The sequence below is a fragment of the Stigmatopora argus genome, chromosome 2 (genome assembly GCF_051989625.1).
Source record: "Stigmatopora argus isolate UIUO_Sarg chromosome 2, RoL_Sarg_1.0, whole genome shotgun sequence".
NCBI lineage: Eukaryota > Metazoa > Chordata > Actinopteri > Syngnathiformes > Syngnathidae > Stigmatopora > Stigmatopora argus.
This window is the reverse complement of record NC_135388.1, coordinates 8,707,250-8,727,416: the sequence shown is the minus strand read 5'-3', so window position 1 is coordinate 8,727,416 and position 20,167 is coordinate 8,707,250. Positions and strand designations below refer to the sequence as shown.

Genomic DNA, 20,167 nt, shown 5'->3' with positions numbered 1-20,167 from the left:
GCGAGGTCGACGAGAATGAGAGGTGACAAGCGGAGCGTATGCATGTGTCTGACTTGACAGCGCGCGAGTGTGTTTTGCATGTTAATAAGATGGAGCTAACTGATCAGTCAGCGAGTAGAAAGTGACGCTTTGAGACACGGCAGAGCGGTGTCCTTGCTAATAACGGGTATCCAAGGCAACCAGGAGTTATTTTTCAAGCACTTTGTTACTCAAATCTCTTTAGCTACTTCGTGCAAGATGGAAGTCTTTATTATCTCCTCTTTGCAATCGTTTCGTTCCCGATCTGATACGGCTATTTTTGGACTACCAGACCAAGTATCAGATTTGGTCACAAGATCAGATACCATTTTTGTAATGTGTTGCTCTCTTATTAACAAGAAAAGCAGTAGAAAAAAAGCAGGCTGCCCACTTCTGCTCACATCTGTGACATTTTCAGCATTTCTGTGATCAAACAAGGACTGAATTTGTTGAGCGGAATCTTCTGCTAGGGTTGATCTGTTACCAAAATACTGCGAAGAAATCCTGGAGTGCAACAAAAAGGAGGATCTCAATTTATTCAATGACTCTTCTTGTTAAAGGTCAAACAAAAGGTCAGAAGGAAGCATTGAGAGCAGTTGCTTCTTCGTACCTTCCTTCCATGGTAACATGTGAATGTATGAACTTTTTATTTAAAGAAAAAGCAATGAGTAGCATGAATGCGCAAGGCACTGAAAAAAACTGACTCCTTCACTCCTTCTTTTGATTCTTTGTTCACCAACATCCTACCTAAAAAAAAAGAATGTGCAAACACTAGCCAGATCAAATCTTACCCTTTCAAACTGAATGGTGGCAGACTGAATTTATTATCCGTATCTAGAGATTGGATCACTCAATCAAAAATCCACAGCCTCACCAGAGGATATTTCATTTACACGGTGAAAATAACCAAAAAACTGAAGCCTTCTTTCGGAATCCATCCTCTATGGACCTGACTTGTGGTATGCAGGTTTGGATGTTTTTCTCTTCCTTGGCCTCTTGGTCACTCAGCTCTATCCCCCTACTGCGTGTTTGTGTTGGCTGCAGTATTTCCTGCAAATCCCAGGATGCTGTGGTGTCGTACTGATGGAGCATGACAGACAAGACGCCCTCAAGTGGGTTGCCAGAGTTCCACTGGAGGCCTTTGGAATGGCATCCAGTGGAACTCTGGCAACCCACTTGATCCAATTTTTTTTAACGCACGTGTATGAGCTTTGTTTATTCATTGTGTGTGGTTAATAAAAGCTGAACAGTTTTAAAAATCCAATTCTACTTTTATATTAAAAAAGAAAAACAACTTGGAAATATTTCATTTTAATTGTTTTTTTTTTAAATTTTCATTTGTTACATTTTGTAAGAAAATAAAGGTGAAACAGTATTTATTCTCTTTTGTATTTCTTTTGTGTGTTTAGTATTTATAAAACAAAAAGGACAAAAGCTAAATATTGTCTTTTTACTACGTACTAGGTAACATTTTAATTTCTTTCTAAGGGAAAAAAACTGACAATATTTTATCATTCATGTAGTTGGCCAAGGACAAAAGAAATTCTATTTACATTTTATTTTGGTTAAAAACATGAACTTGCCAACAATATTTTCTTTCGCGGGCCACACAAAATGGGTGTGATACATGAAAAATATTTTCCGTTTGTGGGGAATATTGGGAGAAATATTTGATAAATATTATAAGCAAAGAAGAATAGGAGGCAATTGCCAGTGAATTGACAAAGCCATGTGGAGTGAGTGGATAGAAGCCAGACTCCATTTTGAAAAAGCAGCAAGGGATTTCATCTCCAAGCATTTGCTTAAAAGCTGTTCATTTTCCCAAAGTTCATTTCCCTAAAGTTCAAATGCCTGAATTTTAACACGAAATCTATTACGTGTCACCCCTTGGAATATTAAAAATGATGGCAGACAATTAGCAAGACCACCCACACATGGATGATGCTCTCTATGTTTTCACCTTTTTTTTTTGGAATGAACTTTAACAATTTTTTCACTCTTGATCTGTCCACACTATATAACAATATTAGACTGAGTGTTATTCTAAACCGGGTTAGGAAACCTATGGCTCGGGAGCCCTATGTGGCTCTTTTGATGGGTGCATATGGCTCTCCGCTAACCTGTGAGCTAAAAATACGGAAACCGCCAGGAAGAGTTGATTCCCAAACGTAGCAATAGGAGACTTTTTCTACTTTAAAAGCAGTGAAATGAATAAAAAAATGCACACATTTTCATGTATGTTTACTTTTAAATTCTGTGTATGGCTCTTAAGGAATAATATTTCAAAGTATGGATTGCTTATGGCTCTCTCTGTTCTAAACTGTCACAGTGATAAAGTCACTTTGCAAAGAAAATATCCCCGCCCTCTCATTCTGCAGTAAAATCTGAATCCATTTACACTCATAGATCAATCAGATGCATGCGCTCAGCTTTTATGGCAGAGCAGGGACCGAGTGGGAGGAGGAGCCACGCTTCCCAGCAACGAGAAATGCATGACAAGTCACTCCGCTCTGACTTTTTGGTCTGCCCTGCTATTTGGTAATTGGGGTGTTTTTTTCTGGAAACAGTGGGTGGAGATGCATACTTGGGGTTGTGGACATAATGTAATGGAATTTCAACCGTCAAACTGTACAATGTATTGGATTTCTACCCCCCCCCCCCCCCCTTCTTAGTTTGTTTAACGCATGAAGGTCAAAGAAACTGGGAAATGCGCACCATTGATTAAGGATTTCATTATTGGACCAAACTGAAAGAAATATTCTGTATTACGAGACCGCTTGAGAAACACATACAGCTGGACCCGATTTATTTAGGTAAAACCACAACATTTGGATACTGACAGACAGAGCAGACCCCCCTGTAGCTGGTTAATTTTGTACTTAAAACTGTCAGTAAAAAGTACATGAGTAAAATCATCTGAGAAAATAATCATCCCACTTCTGGCCCCATTTTGCACTGCTGATTTGGTTTTTAAGAAACAATCACACCCAAAGAAAAATAACCAAGCAGAAAAAGAAAACTTTACAAAAAAAAGTGTCAACCATTTTTTGTATATTTCACAAGCACACTCATGGCTGGAGCACCCCAAAGCCTTGGGATCCTGTTACCTTGACTTTTAAGTGTTATGCTCAAAATATGGCAGATTACTTACCTCAGTAATATAAAAATAATGCCCATCCTTTATGAAAAAAGTGTATATATATATATATATATATATATATATATATATATATATATATATATATATATATATATATATATATGTATGTATATATATATATATATATAGTTATTATTATTATTTTTGTCAGTGCTGGTAATATTTTAGCCAATCAAAAACAACTGTTTTTTTTGTCCGTCTTTCCCTACGTCAGGTCACGGGTAGCGGTACTGGAATTTATCGTTCCATAAGCTGAAAAATTCTCTTTGAAAATGAGGAAAAATATCAGTTTTTCATTACGTTGAGCGGCGCCAATCAATGGAATCGTAGTTTCTTAGTATTCTGAGTGATGATTGCTATACTTAATTGTTATCAGCTTTGTTAGCATTGCGATCCATTCAAATCTGCTTATAATTATGACTGTACACTTGTCGTTAGTGAAACCTTCCGTTTGTCCATTTGCAGTAAGCAAAGATTGGCGCATTTGCCATGCACAGTGAGTGACATTCTTACCAGGCGGCAGAACCTCCAGACTGTGAGTCTTGTCCTCAGAGTTATGAGCTTTGTTTCGGCCAGATGAGTCACTGGAGTCCCAGTCATCCTGAAGAGAAAAAAAAGAGAAGTTTATCGTCCCTTCAATCAAAACTGTTACTCTAGAGAGCGAGAAATATGCAAACATGTTTCTATTGCCCATACGCATGAGCCACCCAAGTACTAATTAAACATTAAAAGCCATTGGATCAATCCAATATGGGGCAAGGCTATTAAAAGTCTACATTTAAGGGAACTGCACGCAACAATTGGTTTGGCAGATTTTCAATAACCTGTTGAATTTTAAGCTTTTCTGTGAGGAAAAAAAATCCTACCATGTGACACATCCTTTTGGTTCTTGGCATCTTATTCAATCCGTCAAGCTCTATACCAAAGATATTCTTAAAACAAAGAATGGAAACATTAATGCTGCATACAGAGGGAGACAAGTATCTGCAGCTGAAAAGATTTTATTCCCTTTATGGATTTTTTTTTTGCCTTTATGTCTCCTCTTTGTGAATCTTCAATTAACTTCGAGATGGGGATTGTAAGCCATTCACTACAAGACTGATCCATCTCAAGCCGTGCGGGGAAGTTTATTAATTCATTTTATTCATCCATCATTTTCAGACATTTGCAGGGAGGGAGAGCTTCTCGTTTATTAACTTTGGAGACGTTTTGGACAATGCGTCTGCATCAAATTATGTGTTCAGTAAAAGATGAGCAATATAACTGGATTTGAATTGTTGCTTAGCAAATTATTGATTGTTGGCAGGCGTGATAACCAAGTTCATATTGATGAAATGATTTGAAGCAGAAAATATATAGTAGTAAAAAGGTTTTAAAATAATTGGCCTGACTTTGGGTTTATTTAAGGTATTTTTGTTGTATATAATTTTACTATCAAACAAAACCTAGGAGACATGAATTGTAGTCTTGTCCTTTGCGACAAGACAAACAGCAGTCTTTAACAGTGCTGGTACTGTTTCGTTTTAGTATCTGAAACTGCTCACGGCTCCTCCTCAGGGGGGGAAAAAACAGCCACCGCATCATCGTATGGCCTTAGTGGCAGCATCCAACACAAAGCCAAGCAAGTGTGGTTTCCAGTAGCATTTTAATAGCTAATGCATGGGGTCTTTGCAACACAGCAAAGTGGCTAATGTCAGTGGAAATAACTTGATGTCACACTGAAACTGAATTTTCTTACCACTGGACATTTTATGGGGATTTCAACCAAGTTGGAAAATCCCTCAACTGATGCTTGCACATCATTAGAACCGTAAGTCATAAGTCATTAAATACGGGCAATGTTTCAATTTAACCCGATAATCTGCCAGCAGATCTTGACAATTATATAATCAGAAATGAATAATGCACAAAGACGCAGTGTGTTCCGAACAACAAGGATTCACATCTAATTGAGCTTTTTTAATGGATGAAATACACTAGTTTCAACACACATTATTACCACTGCTATCTCTTTTTGTAATCTCTTAACTCGTTTAGCAATGAAACGCAGACGGCAACGTCAGCCGACTTCGACCGAAAGGCTCATTAGACTGTTGACTGCTCGCCAATTTCAGGGCATATTCAGAGACTGGCAATCATTCATGCCGTAGCCTGCGATGAAATCCGGCTGGTGTACAACTGCAAAAGACCATTGAATGCATATCCCACATTAAAAAAATTGTGTCACTTCTAAATTGAAATGGCTGGCGCTAAGCAAATTCCTAATACAAACATTTCATTAAAATTGGATGCCCAAGATTGTGTATTTTAATTTAATATGTAATCACTATTAGGATGTAAACACAAATTACAGCAGTAAGTATACAGTATTCCATATAATAGAACATGCCATGCATGACAGCAAAATTTAACCAGGTATAATTAATACTCGTCCATACCTTGCCAGGATGGGACTCTTTATATTTGTATATTACTTATTTATGTTTTTTTTACTGGAAAAACACACTATGTGGAGTAGCACCACCAATTTCGTTATACGCAGCTGTGTATGATGACAATAAAGGCTTTTGATTTGGCTTTTCATTTGATTTATGCCAAGTAAAAGGTTCTTATCTCACCTGCTGCTTGGTTAATAGGATAAACTTTAAATCTGCTAACACATCACGACATGGGTGAATAAGCGAGTGAAAAAGTGAGTGGGATTTAAAAAGCGTAAACTCATATTTCTAAGTGTGTACATGGGGTCCCAGAAATATTTGTGCGTTCCGTGAGGTTAGAAGCGCACATTATGTAAATAAACGCGTGTGTGTGTGTGTGTTTGTATGTTTATCCTCTAATGGTCAACGGGTAATCCACTATAATCTGATCAGAATTGATGATGGATTATCTAAAAGGAGCCAAGAGTTCACACGCAGAATAGTTGGATGTTTTCAGTGTGCATATTTAAATTGTGTACGTACTGTACTGACAAGGGTTGTATTTCTCAAATTTTGACTACTTGTCAGACTAAAAAGAGACATTTTATGTAATCAGGAAGAATATAGCTAAAGGTAAATGGCGAAACGTGTAGTAGTGTAGTGTAGTCTCCTGCAGCAATCACACACTTGGAAGTAGAACAGTCGAGGTAAATCAATCAAAAAATAAAATGCACCAAGGTTCACTTCTAAGTGGTTTGACCTTATGGGGTTTTGAGATATTTTCAATAGTTCACCTATATGATCGTAAACTTGTAAACTGAATGGCTTTAAAGGTTGTCAGAAAAATATAAAAGACTGACAATTTGAGGTATCCATCTTGGCTCGATGCCTCCTTCACTTTAGTGACAAGCAACATTATGTAACATTATGCACCACCGCATCTTGCCAATGTTATCTATCCACTTTGTGTCTCCAATGTCCTCCACTTTAACAAATTATGAGTAATATACTTCTTCCTCCAGTGGATATTGATATTACAATCACCCCGAGCCTGGTTCTGCATCACAGCATCTTTTAAGATGCACACAACTGCTGTAGTGCCTTTTGTTCGAGAGACAATACACAGCGCATCGCATTACACATATGTGAGAATTACAGAATCATCTTTAGTCTTCAGCAGCCAATTGTAGATCACATACAAACAACAATTGAAGAATAATATCTATAAAATAAAACATATAACATGACTACGACAGGGTTTATTATAACTAGAGCAAACAAAGAATCAAACTAAAGTGTCGGGCTGGAAGACAGAAATTTGTGAGCATTTCTTCCATTTAACAAGTATATAAACTTTATTTATAGTCTCACGTCACAAATATCCATTTATGCCAAAAAAAAACAATTGATCTTGACTGGCACTTAAAAAAAAGAAAATATAAAAATAACACGGGGTCTGTGGAATTGCCGGAACAACAAGCACGGCTAACAGAAGCGCTGTCAGAATTAATAGGGCCCAAAAACTCGCTTTTAGTACAATTGCACCATTTGACACTAATAAATCTGAGACATGCTTCAATGTGAGTTTTTTTCTCACCATTTTACGGTGTTATTTTGCGATGACTAAAGCGGCTTGAAGTCATGTGTCTATGATTACATGGTTTAAAAACCATCTTCTGGATTTGGTTTAGATGGTTTTATCTCAATGAATTTGTAATAGTACAACAGGAAAGGTGGTGGATTTCACTGTAGTTCAACAGAAATGTCGATCAATATTATGACCTTCGAACCAATCGAATGGCTCTTTGAGCAATCCGTGTACCAAACCGGGTGGACACATCTTTAAAACCTTGACACCATGACGACAATTCACGATAATATTCACACATCACAAAGTGAAAACTGAAACCACCTTATCTGCACTGAAACACTATAAGACTCCTTAAATGTTGCATTTTTTAAGAAAGGTCTTTTGGTGGTGACAGTTTAACATGAAACAGAGCAGCATTAATACCCAATGCTAAGCCATAATATAGTAAAGACAACATCTCAGAACAGATTGTCTTCAAACCGTAGTCATTGCATTGAACAAGCTAACACGGTACGTGTCGTATGACAGCTGTCACTACATGTGATCAGACAAATAAACACAGACCCAAAATTGAGACTAATTTGATTTGACATTTAACTCCAAACATCTTGGTTCAGCCCACGTTTACAATCTTGGAAAAATAAATCTGAAAAGTTTAAAGTGAACCGGCAACAAAAAAAAGTTATGCAAAAACCCAAGATAAAACCTTGAGTTGAATACCACTCAAAATGTAAAGTGCTCTTCTGTAGACTAAAGACAATAATCCCGGATGGTGGAAAAGGTTTTTACGCAAATGTCACTAGACTTTCAAATGTTCTTGGACACATTTTTCTCTTAGTTTCTAACACCCACCCACCCTGTTCTTCGCAGAACTCTCATGATGTGTTTTGCCTCAAGAGAGATCATCGGGAAGAGGAAAACAATAAATACAGAGGGGAAAGTCCACAGTCTCAAATGGCGACTGGAGCATTTTACGCACACGTCACTATACAAACTGCAACAAGTCACACCAATGTGTCTGTGTCAGCAGGAGGGATTCTGAGTGTAAAACAGCTCAATGGCATAATTGTATGTGCTGGCATTTGCATCTCACACACACACACACAAAAACTGAAAACACATGAACATTCCTATACAGGGAGGTCTAGGTTTAGGGTTCCTGGGTCTGTTGTGCCTTCTAGGTTCAGCCAAAAGAATACCAATTCCACCTATGAAGGGTGTAAAATATCAAATGAAATATATTAGGTAAGGATATATGTAATCCTAAAAGCATTGTCTGACTTAACTAGGATTCTTAGTTGTGAGCAAAGGTACCATAAAAAAAATACTGATACCTTGCGAGGCTCAAGGGATTATTATCAAATTTACAGGTTATGTTTGCCATATGAAATGAAATAGGTCATTAAATTTGGAGGGCAAAGATTAAAAAGAGAATTTGGTTATAATTTCAATCCAATTTGCAGGGAAGGTGGTGTTAAGAGAAAAGAATGGGCTAAAGAGCACAAATGTAAGAAATATGGGGATGTCTTGATGTGCTCCTCTGGTAGTATTTTTAGAGAGATTTTTTAAAGTCATTGGCTGCCACTAGCAATGATACGCATCCATGGGTATCTACTCGTGACAAACTCATTTCGATTCACAGCAGAAAGATGAAAAGAGCCATGGGATTGGATGTCCATCATCATCATCATCATCAATAGCACGGACAGAGTTAACAACTTCTTAACAATCCAGTGATTCCATCACAAGCTGCGAGTGACCAAATCATCAGGTCATGCCTCTCAGCATGTCCTCTCCACTTAAAAGAAGTCAGATGCAGGACAGGATGCCATCTATTGTGTTACTAGAACAGGAAATCATTCACACATGCTGTTTTTTATATGCTTTGCGTATGGGTCAACAAGGACTCAAGCTGGGAAGACATGAAGCCTATCAAAACTGAGATTTTTACAAAAAACTGATGACACGGAAGTCGTATGTCAAACTAGACTCATTTACTGTGTGACATAGGAATGGCATTGACAACATGAGACAATTGTCACTGTCGTCTTTCTTTAAATATTCTAAAGGCTGTTTTCAAGAATGTGTTGTATCATGCAGAGCTGGAAAAGAATACAATAATTAAATGCTTGGCAGCAGATCCTGAAAGTGTTGGCAGCTCCTTTGTAACCATATGTTTGTTTTCTTTTCTTGTTTTACAATTGATTTACTACTGGCCCGGTTTCAATCCAATTTTAAGAGGAAACCAGAGGAGGGTAAGGCTGGAACTAACCAATAGGAATCACCAGGAGGAACACAGCAGGTAAAAACGAGGGCTGAATCATTACAGTGCGTTTGAGCCGAGGGGATGCGTAGGCTTGGATGCTGGTGGGCTGTTGGGGGCGGGGGTTTTAAATACCTAACTTGACTGTACACACACTTTTATCAACCACAAGCTTCTTTTCTTTTCTTCAGCCTGACTGAAGCCCCCCCTTCTTCCTCTCTGCCTTCTTTGATGCTGGCCTCCCACCTCATCTTCCTCTCAGCGAACACTAAACGACTGTTCCCTCGGTGACCACAGTGCCGCTCTGTGATTACACTCACCACAAAAAAATAAGTATCTGTTGGGTGTGAGACAATAAAAGCGCATGACACAAAACCGCAGTGAGTGCGTCTATTAGTATTAATGAGAAAATATTGCAGGATTTTACATGATATTGACTTCAGGTTCTTTTCGCTGAGTTTGTTAGGTTTAAAAACCGTGCCATCCCATACACACAACACATTACTTTGTATTAAATAAATGTCAGTCCTAATTACATTAAGCGCAATATGTATTTTTGCTTTGAAACATGTCGACAAAAATTAGACGGGAGATAAAGCAGACGCCATCCGCCCTACGCTTGGCTGAAGTGGAGCCAAAGCAACATTTCACGACAAGAATACAATATCGCATACCGTAAGCCCGTTGGCAAGTCAATTTATGATCCTTTGGCTGTAGTCCAACAATAAATCATTTGTGCACAACTCAAATGTCAATTAAATTTATGCATTCCCCGAGGAAACGTCATCATCTTCTGTGTGCAGTGATGATTGATTTGATAAGTAAACGCGACCATACATTTTGTACTACCTATTAAGCCTGTAACGGTTCATGTGACTGTACTGACGGGTTTCGGTTTTGTTCACTTGCGTACCATTTCGGTGATGTTGTATGTAGACCTGGGCAATAAAACGATAACGGCAATTATCGTCAAATCATTTTTGTCCACAATAAGAATAAAAAGTGATAGAGTGGTTGGGGTCAATTATTTAGCAATAATTCAATCATTTGCTGACCCGTGATTGATTGACGTGGTCTAGTCTTCAGCCTCTAAACAAAAGCCCAGCTTGTAATACGTTAAATTTACCAACATTTTGGACAGGCGAGGAACAGATGTAAGAGATCTAATGAGGGCTAATTACATACTAACGCCACTGTGAATTGACTGCAGAGAGATTTTTCTCTAATAATCTGCAGGCCTTTTAAAACAAATTGCTACTCTCTGTGGGGGAAACATTCCTCCTTTTTCAAGTTATGACCTATATAGTTGTGGTCGGAGATTTGCATCTACTCATGGACATGAATTTCACCGTCAAACTGGGTTTTCCAAGATGTTTTTGGTCAGTCCGATGAGTCACAAAAGCTCTTTTCATTCTGGCAAGGAGAAGCTTCCAGCTGTACTCAATTGTTTACAAGAACTAACGGGAAGCAAAGACTGCTAAGCATGACTCAAACGATCTGAGCACATTTAGGTACATTTTCTGAAAGTATACATGGACACACGTGGCAAATATTGTGTCAAATCACTACAGCCCCAGAGGTTCAAAGACTTACTTTAATTTCATGAATTATACACAGCTGCCTCAGGTTACAAGAAAGTGTAAGATCATCCTACACCATTATCAAATTATGGGTCCTGATCCTTTATCATATCGGCGGCCTGCTACTAATAGTGGCTTGACATTGATAATGCCATAATTAACTAGACTTTTGAATTAGATTTTAGATTAAACATTAAACCTCATTAGCCACATTTAATGTCAAAGCAAATTCTCTTTTAGTTTTAGTCACCCCTAATTGGCATGTTTTTAAATTACAAAACAACACTACAAAAAGCTGAAAACCACAGGCATACAATGCCTAACAATCAAGAATGGAAAAGAATTCCCTTTGTTTCCTTTTCTGGATATTGGCTACAGAAATAAGGAGCAGTTACATTGAAAATAGACAATGATGACAGCAAGAAAACAACGTTTTTATTTTGTCAGACAGTCTTGGAAAAGGTCTTTTTATTTTCTGCTTCCCTCGTACAGAGAGCTAAATCCACAAAGGCTAAATATAGTAGTTTCAACGCGAGGACAAACTACTACATATTTAGCTTCGCTTGGGCCATGTCCATTTGCAAATATGTTTCTCTTCAGTTAACCAGATACATTTGTAGGTCATGTTTGCAGTTGGATGTTTGTTGAGGAGCTGCTTGAACATTAAAGTTTAACATTGCTTACATAAGCCTGGGCAGCCATAAAGGCAATCTCACAGTATGATAGAGTTCAGTAGATTAACTACGATGCATGTACGGTATGGGAAAACCGAAGGCTAGGTAAGGTATTTCTAGCCTTATTGCATTTAAACACTATATTGATTGTATCAAAAAGATCGCAGAAGCAGACGAATGAAAAATACAGCATGAAAACAGATCCCAAGAGTTTCAATTAAATAATCCTCCTTGTTGTCTGTTTCATTTGGTGTTTAGTTGGAGGAAGTATGACACCTTAGTGAGACATTTTTGTTAAGCAGAAGCCCAGGAATTTGCCCAACCAAAATCCAGATCTTCATTTCAGCCAGTTTGTCTTTGTGCGTCAGTATTACACTTCCAAAATGTAATTTTATTTCACAACGGTCATGAATTTTAATGGAAAAAAACTCACTGGCAGAGGAAAGATATTCTTGATTATCACGATTCAGTCAACAGTGCTCAGCCTGTCATTAACGTGCAAGATGGGGTCTGTGGGAAGGAAGCGTTGCCCTCCAAGGATTTGCTGTTTTAATAAAACAATGACAAAGGGAGGCAGACGCAGAGTTTGAGAGCCAGTAAATTGTGACGAACAGCAAATCGTCGAGGGAGGTATCTCAATACCATACTCCGTGTCAGTGCCAGGTGAGTTTGTTAGGAGTTAGGTCATCCCAACAGAAACTTGACTTTTTCTTGCAGCTATTATGTCTAGCTGAAGTTTGGTGCTTGCACTCAAACTAAGAAGTTCTTTGGAGCTGAAAAAGCAACCATGAGCTAGCTTTGGACCGCCGGTAGTGCACCACAGGACCTCATCAACTCCACCCAGCCACTTGGCGTATACTTTGGCGTTCTTAACCTTACACAAGCAGCTCAAACACTTCTCAGGATTAATGTCACATATCCTCAAGCCTAGCTGGCACGCGACGTGGCGCAATTAAGTATTGAGGCGAATGGATGACGTCGTGAATCGACAAGGGCGGTGGGGTTAAGCGCTAAGGTAAGGGCAACATCTTATACATATGCAACGGCTTTCATTACAGCTGAAAAATGTCAAGTGGCAGATGAGTTGATTGGGGTGCAATGTCGATAAGGGGAACCTTAATTTATAGGAGTTTGTGCCTTCTGCTGCCAAGATTTGGAGTCGCAGTAAACACATCAGTATTTCCGTGTCTCCAACCGCAGTCACTCTGAGCCAAGTGCTACATAAACGCTGTTGTATTTCTTGGTCCTGTTTCATTATCCAACACACAATTTCAAAAAATGACTCTAAACTCGCTAATTTTCTTCATAGCCAAATGAGCCTTTAATCTATTCAAAGGCTTTATGAAATGGCTTTCACGTCTAATCAGTGTCATTGGCAGTGGCTGAGTTAAAAATGCTATAAATATATTTTGGTACTGCCTCCAAAACTGCCTTTGCACAAACAAAACACTAGTTTATATGGGTTTATGTTGCTGGTCATGTTAGGTTGAAAAAGACAAATAATCTGAAAGACTCATTAATCCCACATTAAAACGCTTTACTGCATGATTCTGTACAATGTGTCAATGTGTTTTAAGTATAAACACAAAACTAGTCATTGATGACTGAGGTTGATTAACTGAGCACTAGTTCTAGTTAATATATATCTTGATTTAGATACTAATTAAACACGAGTGTAAAGAATCTCTCTTTTTTATGGAATTTAATGAGGAATACTTTGTGGAGTCCAACATCAGATTGGATGAATAAATGGCATAAAATACAAAATAAATCCTGCTTCCATCCAGCAAGAGATAAAACACGGTATTATTCCCAACATTGGCAGGTTGCAGTGGGTTGATTAATGGGTTTGTATGCTTTCCAGTGACATTTAACATCAATTCATCAAATGATGCGATCAATCAAACATCAGCAAACCTGCCACGGTTTCACCATAATTCTTCCTTCGTTTTAGCACGGCGAGCCGAGTCAGCACATCTGCTTCCTGAAACCATTTCAACATGCTGTAAAAAAAGACAATTCGCAACTTTCTTCTTGGCTGGCACCTTAAACTTTACTGTTGGACTTTCAACTTTCTTACAAGGGTGGGTAAGAAAGTGCATACTTTGTCGTGGAGAAATTTACAGTTTCCAGGCAGTATATAAAATATGTTCTGTCGGCACGCACCAATCCTGTACGTCTTAGGCAGACCCGTAAAAATGTTCCAATACTATTACCCAGATACCAGCAGCTCGACATATATCACAAGTAAATGGGCAAAAAGACTTTGAGTACCACCAAGATTGAAAATGGTCATAAAGTAAAAAGCCGATTGACCAAATATATCTCAATGAAGGAGTCTGAAGATTACATAATGACACCATTGCCACACCGGATGAAGTGAAGGATGGCTACTGAAAATTCAAATAAAATGTTCACCGGTCATTCACACTTGAGATGGAGGCAGGCATATCTTGCAAGTGAGCAATCTGATGCACCCAAGTGACCTGGATTCAACACATCTATGCACACATCTCAAGGTGAGATGAGAAAACAAGATATGTCTGGATGGATGCGTGTTTGCAAGAAGCTCAAATGGTTTGACACGGGTCAGAGGTTAGAGCTTAAAAATTCAATGTGTGTGGTGCACGTGGTCATGCTTTCTATTTTTTAATTAAGCGTCTACAACTTTGAAAGCTCAACTGTTCTAGTCACACACACACACACACACACAGACAGACACACACACACACACACACACACACAGACAGACACACACACACACACACACAAACACACGCGCACAACTCTTCTTAGTCTCCTGGCAGAATCTTAACACTACTTGCTTTTTGGCAGATTGAGTGTTAAAACGATGAAAAAATAAACATTTTGAGTTGATAACTGTGTTTTCTGTTGTCACACTTTAAATAAACGCCCCCCAGAAGAGTTTACTAGCTCAATTAAAACATTATCGCACTTGCACAGCTGTGAGTGGAGTCTACTAACATTAGGAATGTTGAAATGAGATGAGTAACATTTCATTGCGCTTGCCACATCGAAGGACATCTTGAAAATTGCATGATCGCCCTTAGAGGAATTCAACCATTAGGAGCAAGAAAGATGAGCATGATCTCCAAGGGGAAAAAAATGAGGTTATCACGAATTACTTGCAAAAGGCTTGGTCTCTCATGAAATTGAGTTGTTAATAAGGGCACAGCTATCCCTTCAACGTAAACATAAGAAAATTCAAAGTTTGAACTGAATGTTCTGGATCCAATACCACGTTGATATATACATGTATATATATGTACATTGTTTTTACCAGCATATGTTGATATACAAACTAAAGAGCATGTAAAACTGTAATTGTTGTCATATTTCTTGTCACAAACTAGTGAATGACAACTGTTATTGTGTTACTTATCGGGAGCTTAATTATGGAATGTATTTTAGTGTACATTGTGTCATTTTCTGTGTTTAGCTTTGCAGTTTATCCCACTTGCAATGTGAAAAAAATACATTAAGTAGCATGAAAATGCGACACTTTTTAAAAGTATGTTGAAGTAGTCAATTTTGCTTTTTCATATACTACTGTACATGTGGTCTATAAAATGTCACACCCAATCCACCTAAAAAAAAATCTATATTAAAATAACCGAACCCTATTGCCAATTCATTTTTAGCTATATCACTTGGTAAGCAGTGGGCCTCGCTTGTTCTTGCGTATTTGCTTTTTCCACCCCTCATGATGACAGAAGAGAATCTATTTTTCCACATTCTGCCACTGCTTCTTACTCACCCTCTTTTTTTATTCTTGGACTGACTATCACTATTGCAGTTTTCTACCCCCGCCACCTCCTTTTCAAGACCCTCAAAGAATTTCTCTGATTGCTCCATTTATCTCACTGCCAATGCCGGTGTTGTTTAGGGGACGAAATTACAGTGCATTTTCTCATTAGTGCAGTATTGAAGTGCTAAAGTCGCGTGTGTGAGCTGTGACTAAGCCCAGCATGCCGTGAGGGATAACATCTGAACTGATACTTAACTGTGGAGAAGAGTGCTAAAGATGTGGGCCACTAACAATGTTTGTGTCAAACAGGCGAAAGTGGTCAGACCAGTATCTAGAATATGCAGCTGATGTTCTGATAAAAATGGAATTTGAGATGTTTACAGGAAGTAGAAAGAAATCAAACTGAATAGAAATAATATACTTTTCTGCACTTCAGTGTTACGCATCATTTCATGTTTGCTGGGAGCTATGAAGCCTCAGCCGCCACCTGGAAGTCAATCCAAACCACAATATAAGCAGAGTACATTCTCAAAACTCACTGGTATGGTTATCCATTTTTGGAAGTGGCCCTAAGCAGTGCTTAATGAGGCGTTGCGGTGCGTTTATGCTACGTTTACAGGTAATACTATGTTCCCCATTGTGGTAAAAGATGACCGTGGCTGGCCATGATTGCCGTGGATGCCCGGAAAGATGTTTAAATGGTCAAAATATTTGCACATGGTAAGATAACATTCATTCCGTTTCCACACAGCTTATTCTCACAAGGGGTGCGGGGGTGCTTGAGCCTATCCCAATCAATTGTGGGCAGTAGGTGGGACACAGCCTGTATTAGTTGCCAGCCAATCGCAGGACACGGGAAGAAAAACAAGGATTTACATTTACACTCATACCTGAGAATAATTTAGGGCGGGTAAGATAATATTCATGAGAAAATGAGTAGGAAATTATGGTACTCGGACGTTTGGTCGCCGGACGTTTGGTCGCCGGACGTTTGGTCGCCCTGACGTTTGGTCGCCCGGACGTTTGGTCGCCCGGACGTTTGGTTGCCGGACGTTTGGTCGCCCGGACGTTTGACAACATCACAGAGTTTACTGTTGAAACCAGCTCTCAAAATTAGATTCATGAGAGAGTTTAATATCTAAATATCTACTGTTGAAACCAGCGCTCAAAATTATATTCACCCGGGCGACCAAATGTCCGGGCGACCAAACGTCCGGCGACCAAACGTCCGGTCACGGGAAATGATGAAGGTATTATGCAATATGTTGGAACTTGAATATCGTATTGCAATGAGAATTGTGTCACTTTATATCACAATATACATAATATAAAAAAGTTACACTTAAAGGATCTTTTAAACGTTTAATGAAATGAAATTAAGAATATATACTAAAACAATGAAACTGTATATACATACTAATTGATGCCGTTTTTTTAGCTCTGAGGAGTTATCCAAAGACCTCGTATAATAATATCCAGAACAAGATGACAAAACAACAACAAAAATAAAAAAGCCAAAGATGAAGTTAATTTTCTCTAGAGTTGTAAATACAAAGTAATATGCAATTGAGATGTTCACAACACGTCATCAAGGGATGGGGGGGGGGGACAAGGAAAACAATTTTTCTTCTTAGGTTTGCCAAACAGCTGCGGCTTTGCTGGAACATCTGACAACATTAATGAAGTCTGTTGGCTTCTCCCGCGCCTCGGTACAATTTTGGCGCCGAGCTTTTCTCTCACAGCCCCGATTATCATGAAAGTAGACGCTACATTCCTTAGAACTGGCAGAAAGCATAACGTTCCTGTTGATGGAATTCACAAGGGGGTATCTTGGAAAAAGGGTTGCAACACTATCTCCTGTGTACCACAATGCATCAACAAAGAGGGCTTTGTGAAATGTCCAACTTGTGTTTCTTCTGCTAGTTTGTCGTGTAAGAAAATCTTCTAATTATGGGTATTTTTTTCATCTTGGACATCCAACCATAAATGTTTTCCTCTGAATTTGAAGAAGAAGAAGAAGTGGGTTCATTCACATCGGTAAAAGTTGCAGAATATATTCCATAATTCCAAATGTTAGCAGGGCCCGAAAGCAATGCTTCTGTAAATTCCTAAAGTAAAGCTGAGAATGGAGTTATCGCTGCATCCAAACGATGACCAAGACAAACAGTGACACACGCCAAGTGCTACAGCTCCTCATGGCGCTGTTGGGAATGGTACACAGAGATCTGGATTGTGTTTCCCCGCAGGTTGCGGAGGCGGGATGGCGATAGATTGGTGGGCTACATCGTAGCAGCCTGACGCAATGTAACCTGCCAATTAATTAAAAGACTACCAACGTGGCATAAATCAAGAATAACATTGGAAGTCATGTTATTCTATTGGCCTGTGACTGTTGGTCAAAGGAAGACAAGCACAGTACCTAATAACACTATTCTAAATAAAACAATATGTCACACTAGAAAATCTACAGTGCTCACTTCACTCTAGAATTTTTTTAATCTGTGATTAAATGTGTTTCAAGGTTAATTTGTGAATTGTATGCCGTCGTATTGAAGGTGCAGGCTTTAATAAATGTAACAATGTCAAACAGTTTGTTCAATGGTTGTAATTAAATTGGTTCATTTAGAATTAAGGCTGGGCATAGCAATCAAATTCCCTCATTAGCAACTCTGTGATTGTGAGCTATTGGCACTGCAATTTTTTTTTTTTAATTTTTTTTACATCAATTCGCTACAGTCTCACACAGTATGATAACTTTCATTGTTATTTTAACGTCACCCAAAAATATGCCTACGAATATTGCTATGTTATCCTTTTGTGTTGCACCACCGTTGGTGGTCAAATATGTGTCGAGGGTAATCATTTGCATATAAATTGCATTTGCACTGTTAGTTAAGATAAATGGCCTACTTTGAGGCCAAGTTATGTATTTGCTTCATTGCACAATATTCAGTTGTCTTTAACAATTAATTTTAAGTGTAAAAATGACAGTAGTGCATAACAGCTTCAGAAATAAAGTGTTCAAAGTGTGCTATTCTGCAATTTAATGTACTTCACCTAGGCAACACAATGGGGAATATTTAACTTGGGTACCACGAAATTTGTTCGTCACGAGAAACAGTGCTGTTAATTTTAACATAACGAATTTGCAGTTTAGACGACATAATGACCACCTTTGGAAAAGTGTTGACTACATCCTAGACGAGTTACTAAAGCGTTAATATTCCACAGACTCGATCATTTTAGAATAAACCCCGTGTCAAAGTGCCTAGTTAGACGCTGCACCGTTGGTACAAAGCTGACGCAGCCCATCATTCAACCTCCAAAACAAGCTGAACTAGATATGCTGCCACTTTGACCCCTTTAACAAGCAAGAAACACATACACGTAAACACATCAATCGCCTTAATAGGAAAGTAAATAGCCTAATGGGGTTGCGTGGAGTGTGATGCAAACACACCGAGGCTGATATGACTAGACAAGAGGCAGGTGGAAAACACACGGGATATTCTCACACACAAATATAGTGCTGTGCCTACAAGCACCCATGCGGAGCGCTACTCTCTCTTCCACGCTGTATCGGAGCCGATATACCCCAGTTTTAAATTGATTTCTTCATATCAGCCGGTCGGATGAAAAAAAGGACGATACCTATATTGGTGAAATGGCAAAATATTGGCGCCGAGAATCGGTCGATCAATCGAAGTAAGCAAAGACCTGCCAACTGCACGCGAGTGTTTCCCCACACAAACGGATTCTTGAAGGATGTTTGCCTTCCATTTACAGCATAATATGCCATGACAGGATGCTAAGAAAAAAACAACAGTGGTTATGAAGTCTACACGCCTCTGTTTAAACACCAGCTAATCCCGATAAAGGAAAAGAACAGGATTTTGTACCCGTTTCCATTAACGTATCCTATAATGCTTACAGTGCGGTACAGGTCAGTCAGAAATACCTTGAAAATTTTTGAACTTTTGTTAAACTATGAGATCCTTCTTATGCTGTTTGTACACTTCAGATAACAACTTGTTCTGGAAAATGTGACAACAAAATTCTCAAGTAAATTAAGGACACCGGAACTTCATTTGGGGTTCATCAGGGGGACTCGAAATTGTTGATTTTTATATCCCCTGCTGAAAACGTCTAACGACATCAAAGCGATTCTGTTCGCAGTACTGCATGGGTTTTTGCGTCAGATTCGGATTGTGACCGTACCGTTCAAGTCACCAGTTGCAGTCAGGAGGTAACTGGTTCAAGTACAAAACCACTAATTGCCCATAATGAGATTAGAATATTGCATGACAATCTCCACCTGTTCTGTACTTGAGGAAAAAAGACAGTGATAGACAGCTGGAGTCAATAAATTGCTAGGCGGACAAAGAACTAAACTCAGCAAAGTGTGGTTACAAAAATACAAACAAACAAAAACCTGTCAGGTCATATAAGATCAGCCAATATTTACACCATCAAGTGGAATAGAAAAGAGACAAATGAAACAAAAATACTGTCATTTCTCATGAAGTTTACATTTGACATTTATATTTGCAGTAGATACTCTTCATGGGTTCATTTGACTTTTTCAACGTAACCATTATGTTTCAACATTTGAAATAATAGTCTTTTTTGAATTTTGTGGTTAGCTCGCCGGCCTCACAGTTCTGGGCTCAAGGGTTCGATTGCAGGTTGGTCAGT

At 38.6% G+C, this 20,167-nt stretch overlaps 1 protein-coding gene across 1 annotated transcript in view; it reads right to left on the bottom strand.

Annotated features, from left to right (window-relative positions):
- galnt2 (UDP-N-acetyl-alpha-D-galactosamine:polypeptide N-acetylgalactosaminyltransferase 2) overlaps positions 1-20,167 on the bottom strand; it is a 39,124-nt gene that overhangs the window by 17,430 nt on the left and 1,527 nt on the right. Inside the window, exon 2 of the mRNA XM_077590150.1 lies at positions 3,692-3,779. Coding sequence (XP_077446276.1) covers positions 3,692-3,779 — 88 coding nt within the window. The remainder of the gene's footprint in view (positions 1-3,691; positions 3,780-20,167) is intronic.